General features: G+C 41.6%; 1 protein-coding gene across 2 annotated transcripts; it reads left to right on the plus strand.

The window, feature by feature from the left end:
* Nucleotides 1–55: 55 nt before the first annotated feature.
* Nucleotides 56–18954, plus strand: LOC310675212 (N(4)-(Beta-N-acetylglucosaminyl)-L-asparaginase-like). Of its 2 annotated transcripts, XM_083435469.1 has the most exons (10): nucleotides 56–188; nucleotides 3541–3679; nucleotides 3906–4062; nucleotides 4941–4986; nucleotides 8649–8687; nucleotides 9168–9256; nucleotides 12155–12170; nucleotides 14932–14999; nucleotides 16863–16967; nucleotides 17695–18954. In XM_083435469.1, exons 1-10 carry the CDS (start codon nucleotides 77–79, stop codon nucleotides 17785–17787), a joined length of 864 nt encoding a protein of 287 aa, XP_083291595.1. In that variant the 5' UTR covers nucleotides 56–76; the 3' UTR covers nucleotides 17788–18954. The 2 variants fall into 2 exon arrangements, with proteins under 2 accessions (XP_083291595.1, XP_083291596.1); XM_083435470.1 differs by lacking the exon at nucleotides 3541–3679 and having other exon boundaries at nucleotides 61–188; nucleotides 3929–4062.

An 18954-nucleotide genomic window follows, 5' to 3' on the forward strand; every position in this document is an offset into this window, starting at 1 on the left:
TGACTGACAGGCCGCCGGACGCCCAATCAGAGCCTCCCGAAGACCTCGAAGCCCCGCCCCGCGTTCGGGCGTCGCCATGGCAGCTGCCGCGGGAACCTGGGCCTTTTCGCGCCCGGCCGTGGAGAGGATGAGGCAGCGGCTGCTCGAGGGGGGCTTAGCGACCGACTGCCTCCAGGAGGCCATGGCAGGTAGAGACAGATCACAAATGTGAAGGCGTAAAAAAAACACGACAAAAACCCCTTATTCCGCTGCCTAGCAACGGGCCATCCCTCCCATGAGGCAGAGTGAGGCAGCTGCCTCAGGCTGTGTAGATCAGGCATCCCCAACCTTCGGCCCTTCAGATGTTTTGGACTACAGTTCCCAGCATCCCTGACCACTGGTCCTGCTAGCTACGGATCATGGGAGTTGTGGGCCAGAAACATCTGGAGGGCCGAGGTTGAGGAAGCCTGCACCAGATCCTGGGTGCAGCTAGTCCAGGGTCACCCTGATTGGGCTCCCTCACCAACTGTTCTAGCGCACAGTTTTTTTGGGCATCAATAGTTTTTTTTGCTTACTGTGACATCTTTTGGATGCTTCCCCACCAACTTTGGTTGGTGGTTTGGTTGACCACAAACTTGACATGAGCCAACAGTGTGACGCGGCAGCTAAAAAAGCCAATGCAATTCTGGGCTGTATTCTGCTCTGGTCAGACCTCACCTGGAGTACTGTGTCCAGTTCTGGGCACCACAGTTCAAGAAGGACACTGACAAACTGGAACGTGTCCAGAGGAGGGCAACCAAAATGGTCAAAGGCCTGGAAACGATGCCTTATGAGGAACGGCTAAGGGAGCTGGGCATGTTTAGCCTGGAGAAGAGGAGGTTAAGGGGTGATAGCCATGTTCAAATATATAAAAGGATGTCACATAGAGGAGGGAGAAAGGTTGTTTTCTGCTGCTCCAGAGAAGCGGACACGGAGCAATGGATGCAAACTACAAGAATGGAGATTCCACCTAAACATTAGGAAGAACTTCCTGACAGTAAGAGCTGTTCGACAGTGGAATTTGCTGCCAAGGAGTGTGGTGGAGTCTCCTTCTTTGGAGGTCTTTAAGCAGAGGCTTGACAACCATATGTCAGGAGTGCTCTGATGGTGTTTCCTGCTTGGCAGGGGGTTGGACTCGATGGCCCTTGTGGTCTCTTCCAACTCTATGATTCTATTCTATGATTCAAAAGATCTCCCTGAGAGTTTTCTCCAGGAAGTCAATAGTGTGCCCCCCAGTAGTAGATTACTTCTGGAGTCAGGTATCAGCACCCACAATAATTCTTTGGAGGAGTCTCCCTTATCTGGGATTTCTAGCTTGCTTGAATCAGCGCCTTCTTTCACATACAAAGCAGCAGTATGTCCTGCAGTATGTCCTTCTGTGCCCTTCCTATTGGGTTCATATCCAGAGATAACAGTGTCACACTGGTTCTCTCCAGTGCCATTTTTCTAGAAAAAGAGTTGCCAGAACTCACCATGAACATCTCCCTCGTTCTCTTAGAATGGCAATGGTGCCCACCGGAGAGGTGCCATAACTGAGTTCTGTCGGGTGAGTTTTGGCTAGGGAAAAGCCCTGGTTTTCTCAGTTCCACCTAGTTTCCCTTATGTCCACTATATATCAGTGCTGTCCTCTAAGACCTTAGGCTGGGGTTCAAGGAATGTCCAGAGCTGGGAACGCTGCAGGTCCTGGGCCTGCACACCTTGCACACCAGCCTGCTGCCCTCAGGTCCAGTGGAAGGTGCTGTCCTTTGTAGTACAGCCATAACACATGTTACATCCGCTTCATGTTACTTCCGGGTTTCACCGCTCGCACATGCGCAGAAGCACAAAATGATGCCACACGCAGAAGCGGCGAATCACGACCCGCGTGTGTGCAGACGCGCCGCTATGGATCGCGTTCTTTTCATATTGCGAATGGGCCTCTGGAATGGATCCCGTTTGCAACCAGAGGGACCACTGTATTGGAGCAAGGTTCAAAGGCTGGTGGGCTGACCTCGTGTGTGTGCACCTTGAGGGAGGGTGCCATCTTGCCCTTTGCCTCAGGCAGCAAGATTGCTTGCACTGGCCCTGGTTGGGTACCCAGGGGGTTGGACTTAGATGGCCCTTGTGGTCCCTTCCCACACTACAATCCTATAATTTATTGGATTTCTTAGCCATCCTTCAACGCGCTGCAGGTTACAACAATATCAAAACCAGCTTTTAAAAATTTACTATCGGAATAGCAGGGTAGGCCCAAATAGAGATATATAGATATGCAGATATCTCACTTGTCAAAGACTTAAGTGTAAAGTGTGGGTGGAGAGAAATTTGGATATGTACAACAAAATATTAAGGATCCAATTCTTTCGTTTGAGACTCAAGGCTTGGGACTCAAGGCTTCAATCTGAAAGGCTTTAAGACTTCCCCCCATGATTAAAAAAAACAATGCAATAGGAGAGATGCCTACCCCAATGGTGCACTATGGGCAGTGCTTTTTTCAAAGGATATGTAGTACCGGCAGCTCTTTTGTTGTTGTTAAAAAGTGTGGCACTTACTACAACAATTTCATGGTGGGTACCAGCACGTATTTTTCTAGGGGGAAAACCACTGGCTATTGTCCTTCTCCCCCTCAGTTTCTGCAACAAAAAACCAGCCAAATGTATATGCCAGCATACCAACAGTGAAAGTACTGTGGCTGTAGCTAACATATAAGTAGCTAACATATAACTTAGGTAAAGCATTAGCATTTCCATGTGCTCTGGCTTTCATCATGAAACCAGAAGTGGTTTAGTCCTGCTGGCCACATGACCCAGAAAGCTGTCTGCGGACAAACGCCAGCTCCCTCGACCTGAAAGTGGAGATGAGGGCCACACCCCATAGTAGAATTCGACAGGACTTAACCATCCAGGGGTCCTTTACCTTACTTATAAAGGTTACTGTTTCATTCTATATCTAGTGGCATATGAATGACATAAGATGTCAATATTGTCCACCTAGCTGATCAAAATAAAGATGGCAAATATGTAAAGGTGATGCACCACAAATATGACTGCCACATAGAAAGGATGCAGTACTTGTGACAATTGCTTCCTTTCGTATGAATGGAACACACCCAGATAAAAGCACTGTATGTAACTGAGGTGAATTCAGGACTAATTGCCCTTTAACCAATAGTTATGTATTATCATTAATATCAGTCCATCATGGAAAATACTGTTTTCCAACCAGGTCAAAAATAATAATACAAACACCTAGCTTATTAAAGCACATGCTGTTAATCATACATTAATGGTTAACTGTCGCACACTGGATGCCTTTGTATGGAAATTTTCAAATGCTAATAGGAAATCTTAGGCACATTTTCCTGTTAAAGAATTCTGGATGCTGTAGTTTTCCACTCACAAAGTTACAATTCCCAGCAACCCTTAACAACAGGACTGTACCCAGAATTCTTTGAGGGAGAAAATGTGCTTTGAATGTGCTCAAGGATATAGCTATAGAAATAAAAGGTTTTAAAACACTTTTTTTCTTAAAAAATGTTTTCAGATATTGAGAACGATGAGAACACAGGACGTTTTGTAGTAGGACGGGGAGGCTACCCAAATAAACAGGGCATAATCCAATGTGATGCAGCAGTAATGGAAGGACAACCTGGGCGTTTTGGAGCTGTGGCAGCCTTGCATGGGTATGTATTATACCTTGCTATGAGTCAGAGGTCACCAGCCCGGCACCAAAAACTCTGAGATTATTATTTTTTAATTATGCTTTTTCACAGAATTTTTTTTATTCCTTAGAGCCTAATGGTTTAGCTCTTCATATTATTATCATTGCATTTAACCATAGAACTCAGTTCTTTGAAAGTATATATGGAACAAACCCCTTCTCAAATTATATTCTTTCTGCTGATAAAGAATTGGAACTCCTCTCGCTGTAGCACGTAAGGTCATGGAAGAAACTCCACACAGTTTTCTGGTTGGGGATGGTGCTGTGGCTTTTGCAAAAGACCAAGGCTTCACTGTGGAAGATAACCAAAGTATGATGAGTCAGCAGAGTACAGAAGCTTATCAGGTAACACTCTACTTTGGAGCAATAGTGATGTGAGTTTGTTTATGCAGTAGTAGAATAATTCACATTAGGAATAAATATCCTTGCAGATGTTCTGAGCACCCCTGACTCTCATGAATCATCAAGAAGTCTCTTTGAAGTCATTTCAAACAACAAAGGGGGCACCTAACGTGACATTTTCAAAATGTCATGCATCAGATAGTCAGAAATAGAATTCAAATTAGCTGACTACTAATATTCTGTTGGCCAAAGTGCTTCCCAACTGCATGGACAATGGCATATGCTCACGCTGACTGCTGAGGAAGGATCAGCTATGGGTGGCTTGGAAAGGAGAGCAAAATAGATTGAAATTCTGCTTATTTCTCCATTCTATAGTTAACGTTTCCTCGTCTCACCTGGGCATGAAACTAGCTGGGAAGTTATGCTGCTTCTTAATGCATTGGAAAACCCCTGCCAGTGGCCATGGGCTGTGAGTTGCCAGCCCTTAGAATAAGATTGAGGGTGGAATTCAACTAATGAATCCCATCAGTGTTTTCCCCCCTGTGTGCCCCCACCCCAAAAATTGGCTCTGGGGTGCTTGGAGAACCTGTGGAACAGCACATGGGAGGAGGAGAGTGGAGATTGTTCTGTCTAGCAAGCCGACAATGCTTGCACTGACGGAATGATCAGAAGAGCCCAACAATTTCTCCCTCTGAACCCACATACAATTTAGGATTAATCCTTTGAAAGAAACCATGTTTCAGTTACAACTTCTGGATGTTACTTATACATAAGAAGATACATTCTGCTTACTTAACAGATTTCTACTTGGGGAAAAAACTATCATTACAAATGGGTGGCATTTGATAGCACAATTCATTCTAGTCTTATCCTTTCTGTAGGAATACTTAGAACAGGGAAAGAGCTTGAAGAAACATGATACATTGGGTAAGTAATATTTTTATTAAAATAACACTTTTATGGGATGTGCTGGGTCTTCATTTTGTAATTGTGGAGGCATTAACTTGCCATTTTCTAGTTGTATGTTTATGCTACCAAGAATTTACAGGTACATAAGATGCTGTGGTTAATTAATTCTTATGTATTAACTGGCAACGTTTACAGACTTTCTGAAATAATACAGGAATTAATCTAAGTTTTGGAAACAATCTGGGCTGATTCCAGCATGGTAATTTCCTACATATTCCATTTCCTTATAGCCAAGCATGCGGTTTTTCATGTAGTGTGTCATGCATGACAGCAGCATCTACATCTATCTCAATGAAGACGTGGACATGTGCACAAGGCTGCAGCAAATAAATATTGTCTTTCTCAGATGACAGTATGTATGGGCATGGTTTCTTTTCTGCCTGACATACATCTCTAGTTTAAATGTAGCCCCCTTTTTAGTACGCATAGAATATCAAGAAAGCTTCAATATAAGTGACATTGTGCCTGGAAAATTCAGGGAGTTGCCGTGAGATCATGGAGTATAGCATGCTCTCTAATTCATCCTAATAACTTCATTTTCAGTGGCCAGGGAACCAGTAGGAAGTAAATAGAACTTATTGCTAGATCTTTTTACTTGAGGGCCTACAGAAATCTAGGTTAGGCATTCTTCTGCCTAGTGCAGTACTGGGCATTCCATTCCAGAAAATGTTGCCCTATTCAGTATCCTGCAAAAGTTTGTACATCCTGTTCTTTGTTCAGCCTCAAGAGGGTGCTATGGCTTAATAAAAGCTATAAGAAAATTGTTAAGGTTGGATTTAAAGGAAATGGTGGCTAGGAAAAGGTATTTAATTTCTGCCTTGAAATAATTGAAAATCACCTGGCAATTATTCCAGCTCTAGCAATTGTGCCTACCATCTCCATTACAAGAGACATAAATACATGGGCTCTAAGGGTGCTTAGGATAGGATCTAAGCCTTATAGTGCAATCCTATACATGTCTACTCAGAATAAGCCACATAAAAAGGGGGGGGGGGAGAGAATAAGCCACATTGATTTCAGTGAGTCTTACTCCTAGGTAAGTGAGTAAATGATTTCAGCCTCAAAGTGACATTGTAAATATCCAGTTGACAGAACAACTGTAAGCAGTTGCCTTCCAATCCTATGCAAGTTTGTTTGAAAATGAGTCCAGTGTCACTCCCAAGTACAGTAGGTAGAATCACAGGGTTTTTAAAATTAATTTAAGGGTAAATCTTCCACCTTCTTAAAAAAAATCACTGTGTTCATACATATTCCCATGTTAGATACGCACAACAGAAGTGGTGAAGCTAGCAGCGCACAAACATTTCTATGGAACAGCTACCATTTCCCCTTTATTGTTAAGACGTGGCACAAGTCCTGATCTAGGATTGAAAGAGTCATCACTATTAATGTAATGAATGGGAGGGGTGGGAGAAGAGAAGTATCTTAGGCTGTGTTTTCCTATTGTAGCCACTTTGAACTTTCAGGGAACCCTTTCTCAATTCATTAGTTGCTGCTGTCTTCCATTGAAACAGAAGATTCTATTAAATTTCTCTCAGGGAGACGTTGAACTTTTCTTTTAAAGACCTCAAGAGCTGTATATTGATAAATACTTTAGATTTAAAAACAATAACTTTGTTCCAAAAGTGTTCTGCATATTTAGGATGGAAGAAATGCAGCATTTTTCTTGGGATGAAGACAGTCCAATAGGCATCTGTGAAAGTCACGTCAAAACTACCACTCTCTCTTTTTCAGCAGTGCCACATTTCTTGAGACTTGTTTTGGCTGTTTCCAGAGTGCAACTTAAAGCCTTATTAACACTTGCAAGGCCAGTTTGGCCAGAGGCAGTAGTGCACAATAAAGAGCAGGTATACTGCAGATAATAATGGCTCTATAACACAAACTATTGTTATGTTCCCAAAATCATCAAAGACTCATGGAAATTTGGCGTTGGGTTTGATATTTCTGCTGGTTCTAAAACAGCACCAAGTTTAGCCTATCAAATAGTTATTGTGTGCTAGGCAGCATATAAAAAATGAAAGATAATCTAAATGCAGTTGCTTGACATCTAGGTGTAAAGTGATGTCTGAAAAGATGTTTCAGTAGAAATTATGACAATTAATTGTTTACACTGGCAGATACTCAGTACCTGTACAATATGCCTGAATGTACGTATATAAACAATCTCAAAGTAATCCAAAATATTCAGATAATTTACAGATCACAGTTAAACATGATTCTGGGTTAATGCATGAAACAGGGGCATCAGAAGCGGACTTCTCTTTTTTTAAAAAAAATATTTTTTATTAATTTACAACAAAAACAAAACAAAACATACATTGTTTTCACATTCAAATTTTCCAAATTTTTCTTTTTTGAACTTCCTTCAGCTTTTCCGTAAATCTTTCGTAGTCATTATTAATTTACGCACTTCCTTTGTTTATATTGTCATTATTTAAATCTTTTTCCTCTATTCCCTTTTAACAATACCTCTCACGTTTTCACAGTGCTCTTTTAAAACCCTCTAGCGTTATTTGACCCTCATTTATACTCTCCAGATATTCAACAAATTTTCCCCAGTCTTCTGTAAACTTTTGGTCTCTTAGGTATCTAGTCTTCCCAGTCATCTTATCCAATTCGGCATAGTCTAACAACTTCGATCTCCACTCTTCTATTGTCGGTATTTCCTGTTGTTTCCATTTCTGAGCCAGCAACACCCTTGCAGCCGTCACTGCGTATTGGAAAAACTTACTATCCTTTCTCTTAATCTCCTTTCCTAAAATACCTAACAGAAAGACCTCTGGCTTCTTTGTAAAAGTATATTTTAGAATCTTTTTCAACTCGTTATATATCATTTCCCAGAAGCCTTTCACTTTCTTGCATTCCCACCACATGTGGTAAAATGAACCTTCTTTTTCTTTACATTTCCAACACTTATTACATGTCTTATACATTTTCGCTAATTTTACCGGTGTAATATACCACCTATATTACAGAAGCAGACTTCTCTGCCCCCACTTTCCCCACGGCTACCCTCTCAAAGTGGAAGGGTTGGTTAACAAGTGTACTAGTACAGAATTTATCCAATATATACTTCTTTTATCTGGATCTCTCTTTATTCCAGATATCATAGCCGCATGCTTGGTTTTTTTAACAGTACAGTGGTACCTCGGGTTAAAGACGCTTCGGGTTACAAACTCCACTAACCAGGAAGTGGTTGCTCCAGGTTAAGAAATTTGCCCCAGGATAAGAACAGAAATCGTGTGCTAGCGGTGCAGCGGTAGCAGGAGGCCCCATTAGCGAAAGTGCGCCTCAGGTTAAGAACTGTTTCAGGTTAAGAACAGACCTCTGGAACGAATTAAGTTCTTAACCCGAGGTACCGCTGTATTGAATTCTACAGTTCACTCACCCATATTATTAGAGTCCTTTCTAAGTTGCAAGGTGACAGTATAGCAGACTTGGGATGAAATGAAGATGTCATCTGGGTTTCACTCTGTTGTCTAGGAAAATTTCAGATAAATATTCCTGTATTTTTTAAAATGGGGAAATTATAAAATTTCAATAGAGACTGTTATTTGAAGCAATATTCCTAGTGTTGCTTGGTAAGTTAATTCTATATTCTATTTTTGCCTTTTCATTAGGTTTGATTGCCTTGGATACCTTTGGAAATATAACAGTTGGTAAGAGGGAGCAGCATAAACAAAAAAAAAATAATGAGTTTCATCCCTGCCTTATGTTATACAACTGCTGCTAATTAGCTGTGTGGGTCTTCTCATCATTTACAGGAAGGGAAATAATACACTTGCTTTATTGGAGGGGAGAAGGAAGCAAAATCTGTCATGAGAAACATCCATCTGTGTTAGCATTTACAGGGGACTTACGAACCCTTAAAAAAATAGAGCTTGGTTACAATTGTTAGCACTGTGTAACATTCACAGTCAGTGACTACAGCAGAATTCGTTAGCGGAGAAGCTGTATCATTGACAGTTTTTCACCGAGGATATAAACCAAACGCATGAAAGATGGTGAGATGTGTGTTTGTGGTGAATAAAAGATAACGATTCAGTTAGTTCCATCATTTCTGCTATCTCATGTAACCATTTGTCTATTGCTATCTGAATAACTACCAATATTTTACTGATTTGAAAAAAAATGTTTAGGGGTTTCTACTTCTGGAGCACCTTTTAAATATCCAGGAAGAGTGGGAGATTCCCCGATGCCGGGATGTGGGCTGTATGCTGATAAAGAGGTATGCCAAGATAAATTGTATGGAGCATAGGAATGGCAGTAGGATACAGCATTTAGAAACAAGTAGTCAACCATAATAGAGTACTAAAGGGAAAAATAAGGTTAGAATGTGTTAAGATGATTATAGGATAGAAAACAGAGGAAGATGGAAAGGAATTGCTGAAACAATTAATAGAAGTAGAATACAAAAAGGGAGGTGTGAGGAGGTCGTGGAAATAAGTGAATGAAAGATAAGATATTGAAACTGTTGGATGTGTTTGATGTATTTTAAATTGTTTTTGTTTTGTTTTGTCAGTTTAATGTGTTAGTGGTATGTAGTGTTTTTGTATTGTATTGTATTGTTTTTTTCTTCTTCTTTCTTCTTTCTTTTTTTCTTTTTTCTTTTATCTCTTCTTTGTAATTGTTGGAAAAGTAATAAATATTTTTTTTATAAAAAAAAGATGCTAGGGGAAAAAAATAGAAGCAAGTAGTCAACCATAATACTCCTAAAAAGTAACTTGAGAGTAAAAGTATTTCCCACTCCACTGTCAGCAATAGTTATGTGATCACACAGGTATCTCTGGAACAGTTAGTCATATTGATTTTGTTATATTTAAGAAGTGTATAGAAACACAAATATTCAGAAGTTTCTCTTCAACCAGGCATTTGGCTGATTAATAGTACTATTCATTTAAATGTGTCTGTGGAAGAAAGGGTTACTGGCTTCTTTTGCTTTTATTTTATTATGTGTTTCGTATTTTCATGTTGTGAACTGCCCTGTGATCTTTGGATGACGGGCGGTATACATATTTCATTAAAGAAATATAGTTACTAAAAACACACAAGTATAGAAAACAGTTCAAGGGAGGAAATAGCCTTGCCACACAATCCTTTACATCTTTACCGAGACGTAAGTCTTACTGTGGTCACTGGGGCTTACCTTCTGGTCAGGTGTGCAAAGGATTGCAGCCTTAACAACCAAAATTGTTTCCATCCATTGCCATTTTTTTGGATGACCTTGTAGAAGTGGAAGCCAGTTGCATTTACTTGACAACAAAACAAATATGTGACACCTGGTTAGTTTCAAAACCACTCTGAACATTTTGCATGTTGTCTTTTGCTCAGTTTCATTAGACCATGGACACAATTTGCATAAATGTGAATAGAGTAATTTGAACAAACAAAAAAGGATGAAAGAATTTTCCCTGTGAGCTAAGTGATACAGTGGTGCCTCGCAAGATGAAAAGAATCCGTTCCGCGAGTCTCTTCGTCTAGCGGTTTTTTCGTCTTGCGAAGCAAGCCCATTAGCGGATTAGCGGAATAGCGCTATTAGCGGTTTAGCGGCTATTAGCGGCTATTAAAGACTTAAGGGATTAGCGGATTAGCTGCTAAAAGGCTATTAGCAGCTTAGTACCTTAGAAAAAGGGGGTGTGGAGCGAAAAAAAATCACAGGAACTCGCAAGACATTTTCGTCTTGCAAAGCAAGCCCATAGCAAATTCGTTTTGCGAAGCACCTCCAAAACGGAAAACCCTTTCGTCTAGCGGGTTTTCCGTCTTGCGAGGCATTCGTCTTGCGGGCCACCACTGTAATTCCTTTTTTTCCCGATCACACACCTGGTCTCTCTCTAGAGGTTGTGGACTCTCCTTCTTTGGAGGTTTTAAAGCAGAGGTTGAATGGCCACCTGGCATGGATACTTTAGTTGGGATTTCTGTATTGCAGGGATTGGACTAGATGATCCAACTCTACAATGTTGTCAATCAACATTTGATAATCTCCTTCTACCGGTCCACAATAGAAAGTGTCCTTTCATATTGCATCACGGTGTGGTATGCTGGTTTGACATCAACTGATAGGAAGTGCCTACAGAGGGTGGTAAATATAGCACAAGATATTATGGGCTGTCCCATGAATCCACTGGATGAAATAGCGGAAGAACGTCGCCTCAGGAGAGTGAGGAAAATTCTCAGGGATGATTCACACCCTGGCCGGCACTTTCTTGATCTCCTGCCCTCGGGTAGAAGATAAAGAAGCATGCTTAGTCGCACCAACAGGGTAAAGAACAGCTTCTATCCGTGGGCTGTTAGGCTGCTGAATGAAAAGATAACAACAGGGCAACTGACTTTCGGGTTTGGTGTGTGTGCGTCAGTAAACGAGGGGAATTAAGACTAAGAGAGCTGAGTGTGGGGGGGTGCTTGTGGAATCTCACTGTATACAAGTTGTGCAAGTGACAATAAAGTATTTCAAATTCTGTGATTCTTTGATTGTGCTCAGAAGGAATATGCTGGTTAATTGCAACCTATTATGCGTTTCCCCCCCTCTTATTTATATAAAGTTCCTTCTCTTTAAGATGGCGGAAAAGGCAACATTTTGCAACAGGGAAACCTCTTGTCCTTTCTGAAATGTTGAGGTCTGTCTTCAAGATGAGTGAGTGATTAATAATAATGATGATGATGATGATAATAGCAGCAACCCTAAAGGTGGTTGGGAAGCAATGGAGCCACGATTGCATCCAAGCCCTGCTACTCACAGCAACCAGGGTGGAAGGGGGACGTTTTTTTGTTCTTATTATTTTGCTATACCAGCTCCAGACTGGACTAACCAAGGGGCTTAGAGTGAGCCCTTGCCTGGACAGGATAGAGAGGTAGTTTTACCCTGCTCTCCGCTCTCCCCTATTTCTGTGCCTTACACTGGCCACTGCTGGCAGTAGCTTCTCAACCACCCACACTTTCAGTGGGCGCAACAGGGGCATCTGTTGCAGCGGAGCCCGCCTGCCAGCAGAGAGACACCTCCACCTAATTCTTACCGTTCCCAGCCATGCTGATCAGGGAGTTAGAATTGTGCTGTCAGTTTCTTTATGGCTCTGAGAATAATTAATCCAGATCATGCTACTTCCAAAGTAATTTCTTTCTTTCTTTCTAGGTAGGAGCTGCAGTAGGTATGTATTAGTAGCGATAATTAAAAGATTTGCATACCTGTTTATGTTTAAATACATTCATGCATATATCTAGAGCTGAAATCTCCCATGAACCAGTTAATATCCTTGATGTTAATTTTTACTCCAGGTTCTTTTAGAGTTTATCCCGCCGGTAGTTTAATTGGCCTTCCAAGAATCCACACATTATGGAAACATTTACCTCTTGTACTCATGCCAGAAAAGAAATTGTTTGGGGCATCAGTCCCTTTCTATTTTAAAGGGTTCTAAACACTTCAGGCCGTCTTCCTGCTTCCCAGATCACAATTCTGTTTTGCTGAGCTCATGTTGGTGCAGTTGTTGAAAGGAGCACACTAGCCAGAAATAACAAAGCAATGTATGAGATCAGGAAGAGTGAGTATGTGATGTTACTAGTTCAGAGACTAGTTGGGCCATGAACACAGTTTGAAAAGGAAGAATATATCTGTGGTGGGGATGGGGGAGAAAGTCAGTTTTCTTTGCATTTGAAGGCAAGCCTATCTAATCCACACTTTCCAAAACAATACATGACCGCAACCATCCTCCAAAACTTTCACTTTCTGAAGGATGATTGGGGTGGCTATGAAAGGAGGGAATAGGCCACACAACCTTTTTCCTAGCATGTAGGGTGTGTGTGTAGCTTTATTGTACTAGCCAAAGGCCATGACAAAGGCATACAGACTACCAAAGAAATAAATCTCTATAAATCTATGTATAAAAACAGAACCTCTGCCTAAACCATCAGAATCATAGAACGCATGACTTAAGGGTCTCCACTTAACATACAGCATTTTCCCATTTAGACCTTTGAATCTCACTTACAGTTTACTGCAATTTTATCCTGATCTCTTCCTAATCTTTCTTGCCACCACATTATGAGTTGCTGGGGCATTAACGTCATCATTCTATGTAATTTGCACTTTAGGAAACAATATGTGAATTGAAACTCAGCAATCATTCAAAATTTGTACTTCTCTGAATTTTGTGGTGCAGTTCTCTAGCCAAGTAATCTTTACAAAAATGCATATAGTAGGGTAAAGGGTGTGTAAAATGCATATAATATATTATAAAATAGGGGACGCGGGTGGCGCTATGGTCTAAACCACAAAGCCTAGGTCTTGCCGATCAGAAGGTTGGTGGTTTGAATCCCCGTGATGGGGTGAGCTCCCGTTGTTCGGTCCCTGCTCCTGCCAACCTAGCATTTTGAAAGCACGTCAAAGTGCAAGTAGATAAATAGGTACCACTCTGGCAGGGAGATAAACGGTGTTTCCGTGCACTGCTCCGGTTCGCCAGAAGCAGCTTAGTCATGCTGGCCACATGACCCGGAAGCTGTCTGTGGAAAACCCCATCTCCTTCGGCCTATAGAGCGAGATGAGTGCCACAACCTCAGAGTCGTCCGCAACTGGACCTAACAGTCAGGGGTACCTTTACCTTTACCTATATTATAAAATACATCTAAAGTGTGCATATAATGTGTGTGCATCTATGTATGTATTGCTTTATATTAGGGGAAACTAGTTTGCAAGTATGCATATATGAGGACTTTCTTTAAGGAAAAAAACCACCTAGCCTAATCTCATGCACGAACCTTGTTATGCTAATGCTAGTATTTTCTGTTGCTCTAGCAAGGGCTTAGCAAAACTGCCACACCTGTTTCCAAGCTGCTTGGATAACTGCTAAGAACTGTTTGGCTTTTTAGTCCTTAGAAATACACATTCACCTAAAGCGTTTTGAGGGATGAATAAGGATCGTGTACAAATGTTTATTGCAAAAAAAGTATCCCAGCCATAACTGCAAATGTTATCTGTTTGTTATTTATTACATTTATATCCCACTTTTCCTCAAGGACGTCAAGGTGGTTTACATAGGAGTCCTCCTCCCCATTTTATCCTCACAATAAGGCTGTGAGGTCAGTTAGGCTGAGAGTGAATGACTGGCCTGTGAGTTTCATGGCTGAGTGTTGCTAGCCCGCCAAAATTACTGATCAACCACACAGTCACATAAATCTTTTACATTGCAATTCTGTATGTCTCTGCTACAGTATAAGCACCATTGCGTTCAAGCAGGATTTACCATATTGTGTGTAGGTTTGCAGCCTTACAGTGCAATCCTATTCTTGTTTACTCAGAAGTAAGGTACTGTTGCTTCTACCTGTTTGCCTTGGATTGCAGCCTTAGTCTCTATTTCCTAAAAGCATGGGGTGGAAAACAACACAGGTTTTGTAAAGTTTCTCTGACTGGAGGCGATTTTTGCCATTGTGATACAGTGGTACCTCAGGTTAAGTACTTAATTCGTTCCGGAGGTCCGTACTTAACCTGAAACTGTTCTTAACCTGAAGCACCACTTTAGCTAATGGGGGCCTCCTGCTGCCGCTGCGCCGCCAGAGCACGATTTCTGTTCTCATCCTGAAGCAAAGTTCTTAACCTGAAGCATTATTTCTGGGTTAGCAGAGTCTGTAACCTGAAGTGTATGTAACCTGAAGCATATGTAACCTGAGGTACCACTGTACAAGCTACTAAATCCAAAACAATACAGAGAGTACAAGAAAATATACTTTGGGAACAGTCTAGTCGAAGTGTTTCTCTGTTGGTATTATCCACTGAAACCAGACAACATTGTCCTACTCCAACAATGTATGATAGAAGAGGAGTGATTTGTATATAGATGCATTGCAATTCTGTTTTCTTATTTCCAGAAGTTAACACAGAACACTTATTCACAAGTAAAACTTTTTTTAACCCATCAGCTACTGGTGATGGAGACAAGATTATGTGCTTCTGTCCTTGTTTTCATGCAGTCCTGTTAATGAAACAGGTATGTCATCAGTGGGTTTCAAGCATGCCTACTTGAAGCACTATCATTAAGAGCATCACTGGGAGAGAGGAGAGGAAGAGAGACTAGCTCAGGGGTCAGCAAATGTTTTCAGCCGTGGGCTGGTCCACAGTTCGTCAGACCATGTGGTGGACCGGACTTTTTTTTTAAAAAAAATAATATTTATTAAAAATTTAAAGATTACATAGGGAAAAAAATAAAAAAGGAAAAAAGAATAAACAATACAAATCAATACATTACAATACATAAAAAAACAAAAAACACAATACATCAAAACAAAAACAATTAAAAACACATCCAATATTTATCATTATCTTTCATTAACTTATTTCCTCGACCTCCTCACACCTCCCTTTTTTGTGTTCTGGTTATTAATTATTTCAGCAAATCCTTTCCATCTTTCACTGCTTTCTGTCATTTAATTATCTTAATTTATTTTAACCTTATCTTACCATCAAGACCCTAAAGCTTATTTGTACTTAACTCCTTATAATGTTTCTACTAAAGCCATGTAATTTCATTCCAACATTTTCCTAACATTCATTAATTTTACAATATTTCTCTAAATAAATTTTTAAATTTCTTCCAATCTTCTTCCACCATCTCTTCTCCCTGGTCTCGGATTCTGTCAGTCCTTTCTATCAGTTCCATATAGTCCGGACTATGGGGGGGGGGGAAGGAATGAACAAATTCCTATGCCCCACAAATAACCCATAGATGCATTTTAAATAAAAGCACATATTCTACTCATGTAAAAACACGCTGATTCCCGGACCGTCCATGGGCTGCATTTAGAAGGCGATATGGCCGGATCCGGCCCCCAGGCCTTAGTTTGCCTACCCCTGGACTAGCTAGTAAGGGCAAGGGAAGTGGTTTTCAACCGTAATGTGTTGACTAGAAATGATTGAAGCCTCCTGCTAGAGAAGAGGGTGGTGTAGACTCTCTAAAGAAATTGTTTGGGGCATCAGTCCCTTTCAAGGAACATACCTCTGACATAGGTGATTGAAAAGAACAGAAAGATAGGCCAAATGGTAGGCAGAAGCTGAAAACATCAGTAGTCAAAGTTAGCCAGTTAAAGTTGAGGACAGAGTGCTGAAGAGGAGGGTGCAGTCTAGACTCTAGCTCTTTATATGTAAAACATTCTGTCCCTTGTCTGTTCATGGAAGCTTGCCAGCCCTGTTAAAACTTTTACCCAGCCCTCTTTATACAAGAAAGCGAGGCTCTGTTAGGAATTTTGGTTCACTGTTCCCCAACCTTGGGCCTCCAGCTGTTTTTTGGACTACAACTCCCATCATCCCTCGCTAGCAAGACCAGTGGTCAAGGATGATGGGAATTGTAGTCCAAAACCAGCTGGAGGCCCAAGGTTGGGGAACACTGCACTAGACCACTTTCTTACAGACCCTTGTGAAATCATTCCTGCAAACCAATCACAGAGGGACTAGACATGTTTCACCAATTTGTTAGAGGTGGTGGCAATCCATTGATCGGCAGTACAATTCTGAGATAAGGATTTGAGTTCCAATATAAGAATTCTTCTTGCACAAATAAATCCTGGCACATGCTCCTGATAAATGAAATAGCCACAGAATGTCCTTGTGGCATTTTCTACAGAGTTGTAATCCTTACGATGCCCTCTGTTGAACAGTCCAAATTATGCCTTGCAGCGTACTGTGTGATTTAATGCATAAACAGATAAAATGAAGAGCAATGTGCATCTGTTTTTACATTGCGGTCTGTTGGTCAATGTAAGCAGCATTGAGAGGGCAGGAATTAAAACTTGCTTAGATACATAGAATAGAAATGAGTGGCGAAAGAAACTTGTTTTAGGTTTTGTTTACCTTTCAGGGCTTGTCTCCCATGGATGCATGCCAGACTGTTGTCCAGGATATCCTCCAGCGAACAGGAAAGGAAAATATGTTTGAACTTGGAATAATTGCAATGAATATGAAGGTAGGCAAAGACAAGTGTTTCCCCACGCTTTCTTGGTTGATGATGGCTATGATAACTTACCGTATTTTTCGCTTCATAGGGCGCACCAGACCATAGGGCGCACCTAGTTTTTAGGGGGGGAAATAAAGAAAAAAAATTATTCCCCCCGCCAGCCCCAAAGAGCAAAGAAGCCAAGACAGTGAGCAGGATCCATCCCGCTGGCTGTCTTGGCTTCCTCTTTAGCCACGCACAACCTCTCCAGCCGGGCGGCTGGGGCGGGGGAAGCCCGAGCTTCCCAAAACAGGCAGCTATCCGCAAGCCTTCCGAGTGCAGCAGGAACTCCTGCTGCGCTCAGGCTTGCGGATACCTGCCTGAAGCCCAGGGAGCGCAGCGGCAGTTGGCTGCAGGCTGCAGGCTGCTATCCGCAAGCCTTCGGAGCGCTCCGAAGGCTTGCGGATAGCTGCCTGAAAGCCTGCATTCGCTCCATAGGACGCACACACATTTTCCCTTCATTTTTGGAGGGGGGAAAATGCGTCCTATAGAGCGAAAAATACGGTATGTTCCTATTTACCTTTCATCGTATATCTTACATATGGGATAATGTAGCAAGCTAGCCTAGATTATGACTAAACAGGGACAAAATGGTAGGATGGGAGTTGCTGCAGTAATAATTGAGGCAAATCGAATAGGATATTAATGAATCCTAATTTATTCATCTTTTTTCCCCTTGTGGATTTCTAATGTTTAGGGAGAAGTTGGAGCTGCTTCGTCAATGCCATTCCCATACTGCATCTGGTCTCAGGGAAAGGACTCTGTAGAGCAATTGATGCAACAATGCTAACAACTTTGAAAGGATCAAGGGAAAAAATATTGTGTACCTCTTGCGCCCAGGTTCAGAGTCACATCCACCTTTATCTTGTGACGTTTCCTTTTCTTGTGTAAAGTATTGGGGAGGAGAATCTGAATTGAGACTTTTCTTCAGAAGGTCTGAACTATGGGTATATGAGAGCTTCAGCCTATACCTAATCAAGAAACTCTGATTTGTTACGGCCAAGCTGGACAATACATTAAAATGTGCAGTTACTGTTGATCTTTATACCATGTATGCCAGGGAGCCAGCAATAACTCACACAAAGTACATGAAGTTAACACTTTATTAGAGAAAACAAGGCCTGCTCAGGGTGTTCTGGGAGACCAGGGCGGAGGGGAGCTGGTCGCAGCAGGAGGGGGAGACTCCCTGGCTTCTTCAGCAGTCTGCCTCCACTCTGCCTCTTGACACACCCACCCCGCCTCTCCTGCTTCTGGGCTGCTCTCTGCCACAGCCTCTTCTTGCTCACTAAACCCTGTTAACTCTTCAGCTTCTGACACCTCCTCCCATGTTTGCCCCTCTTCTCCCTCTGATCACTCATTGTTGTCCCACGACCAATCTCCAGGTTCTCAGCCATCTTCCCCGGGCTCTGAGCTGTGTTCCCCTGGCGATTCCCCAGCTGCTGCCTCCCACCATTGACACTGTGTGTGAGAGAGAATAAAGACCTTGAACTGAGAGGAGGATTCTCCCCTCTGCTGTGATCATTACAAAATCACACCCACCCTCACCTGCTGTTCATTCCGGGAAGAAAACTGCCATTAACACCAATGACAGCTTCTCTCCTAAAACAAATATCAGCTTCAGTTATGAGGTGGCATTTGGAAACTAGCCACAATAGCTCCACTCATGGAAGAAGATGGTAAGACCATAGATATATTAAGGGGGGTGGAGTTCTGCTTTTTTTTAAAAAAGAAACCTTTCATAATATGCTTACACTGTATTTCCCTGAGAGTATTTTTGCAAATATATAATGCTCTCTTTTGTCTAATATTAATTAAAAATGCAAAAAAAAACTGCAAAAATGCCATATTTCCATATTACATACAGACATCACAGGTTCACTCTCGGGAGTAAATGAAAGCTAGCGCTGTATTTATTAAGGGAAAGCCTTTTCAATAAAACTATACATGCTTTCAGTTA

Source organism: Podarcis tiliguerta (genome assembly GCF_965153285.1).
Source record: "Podarcis tiliguerta genome assembly, chromosome: 3".
NCBI classification, from domain to species: Eukaryota; Metazoa; Chordata; class Lepidosauria; order Squamata; family Lacertidae; genus Podarcis; species Podarcis tiliguerta.

Excerpts from the sequence above, each read along its gene's own strand:
- LOC310675212 (XM_083435469.1), top strand. The coding sequence starts at position 77 with ATGGCAGCTGCCGCGGGAACCTGGGCCTTTTCGCGCCCGGCCGTGGAG. Across the intron at positions 3,680-3,905 it reads GCTGTGGCAGCCTTGCATGG|AATTGGAACTCCTCTCGCTG; the intron begins GTATGTATTATA and ends CTGCTGATAAAG. Across the intron at positions 16,968-17,694 it reads TAATTGCAATGAATATGAAG|GGAGAAGTTGGAGCTGCTTC; the intron begins GTAGGCAAAGAC and ends TCTAATGTTTAG.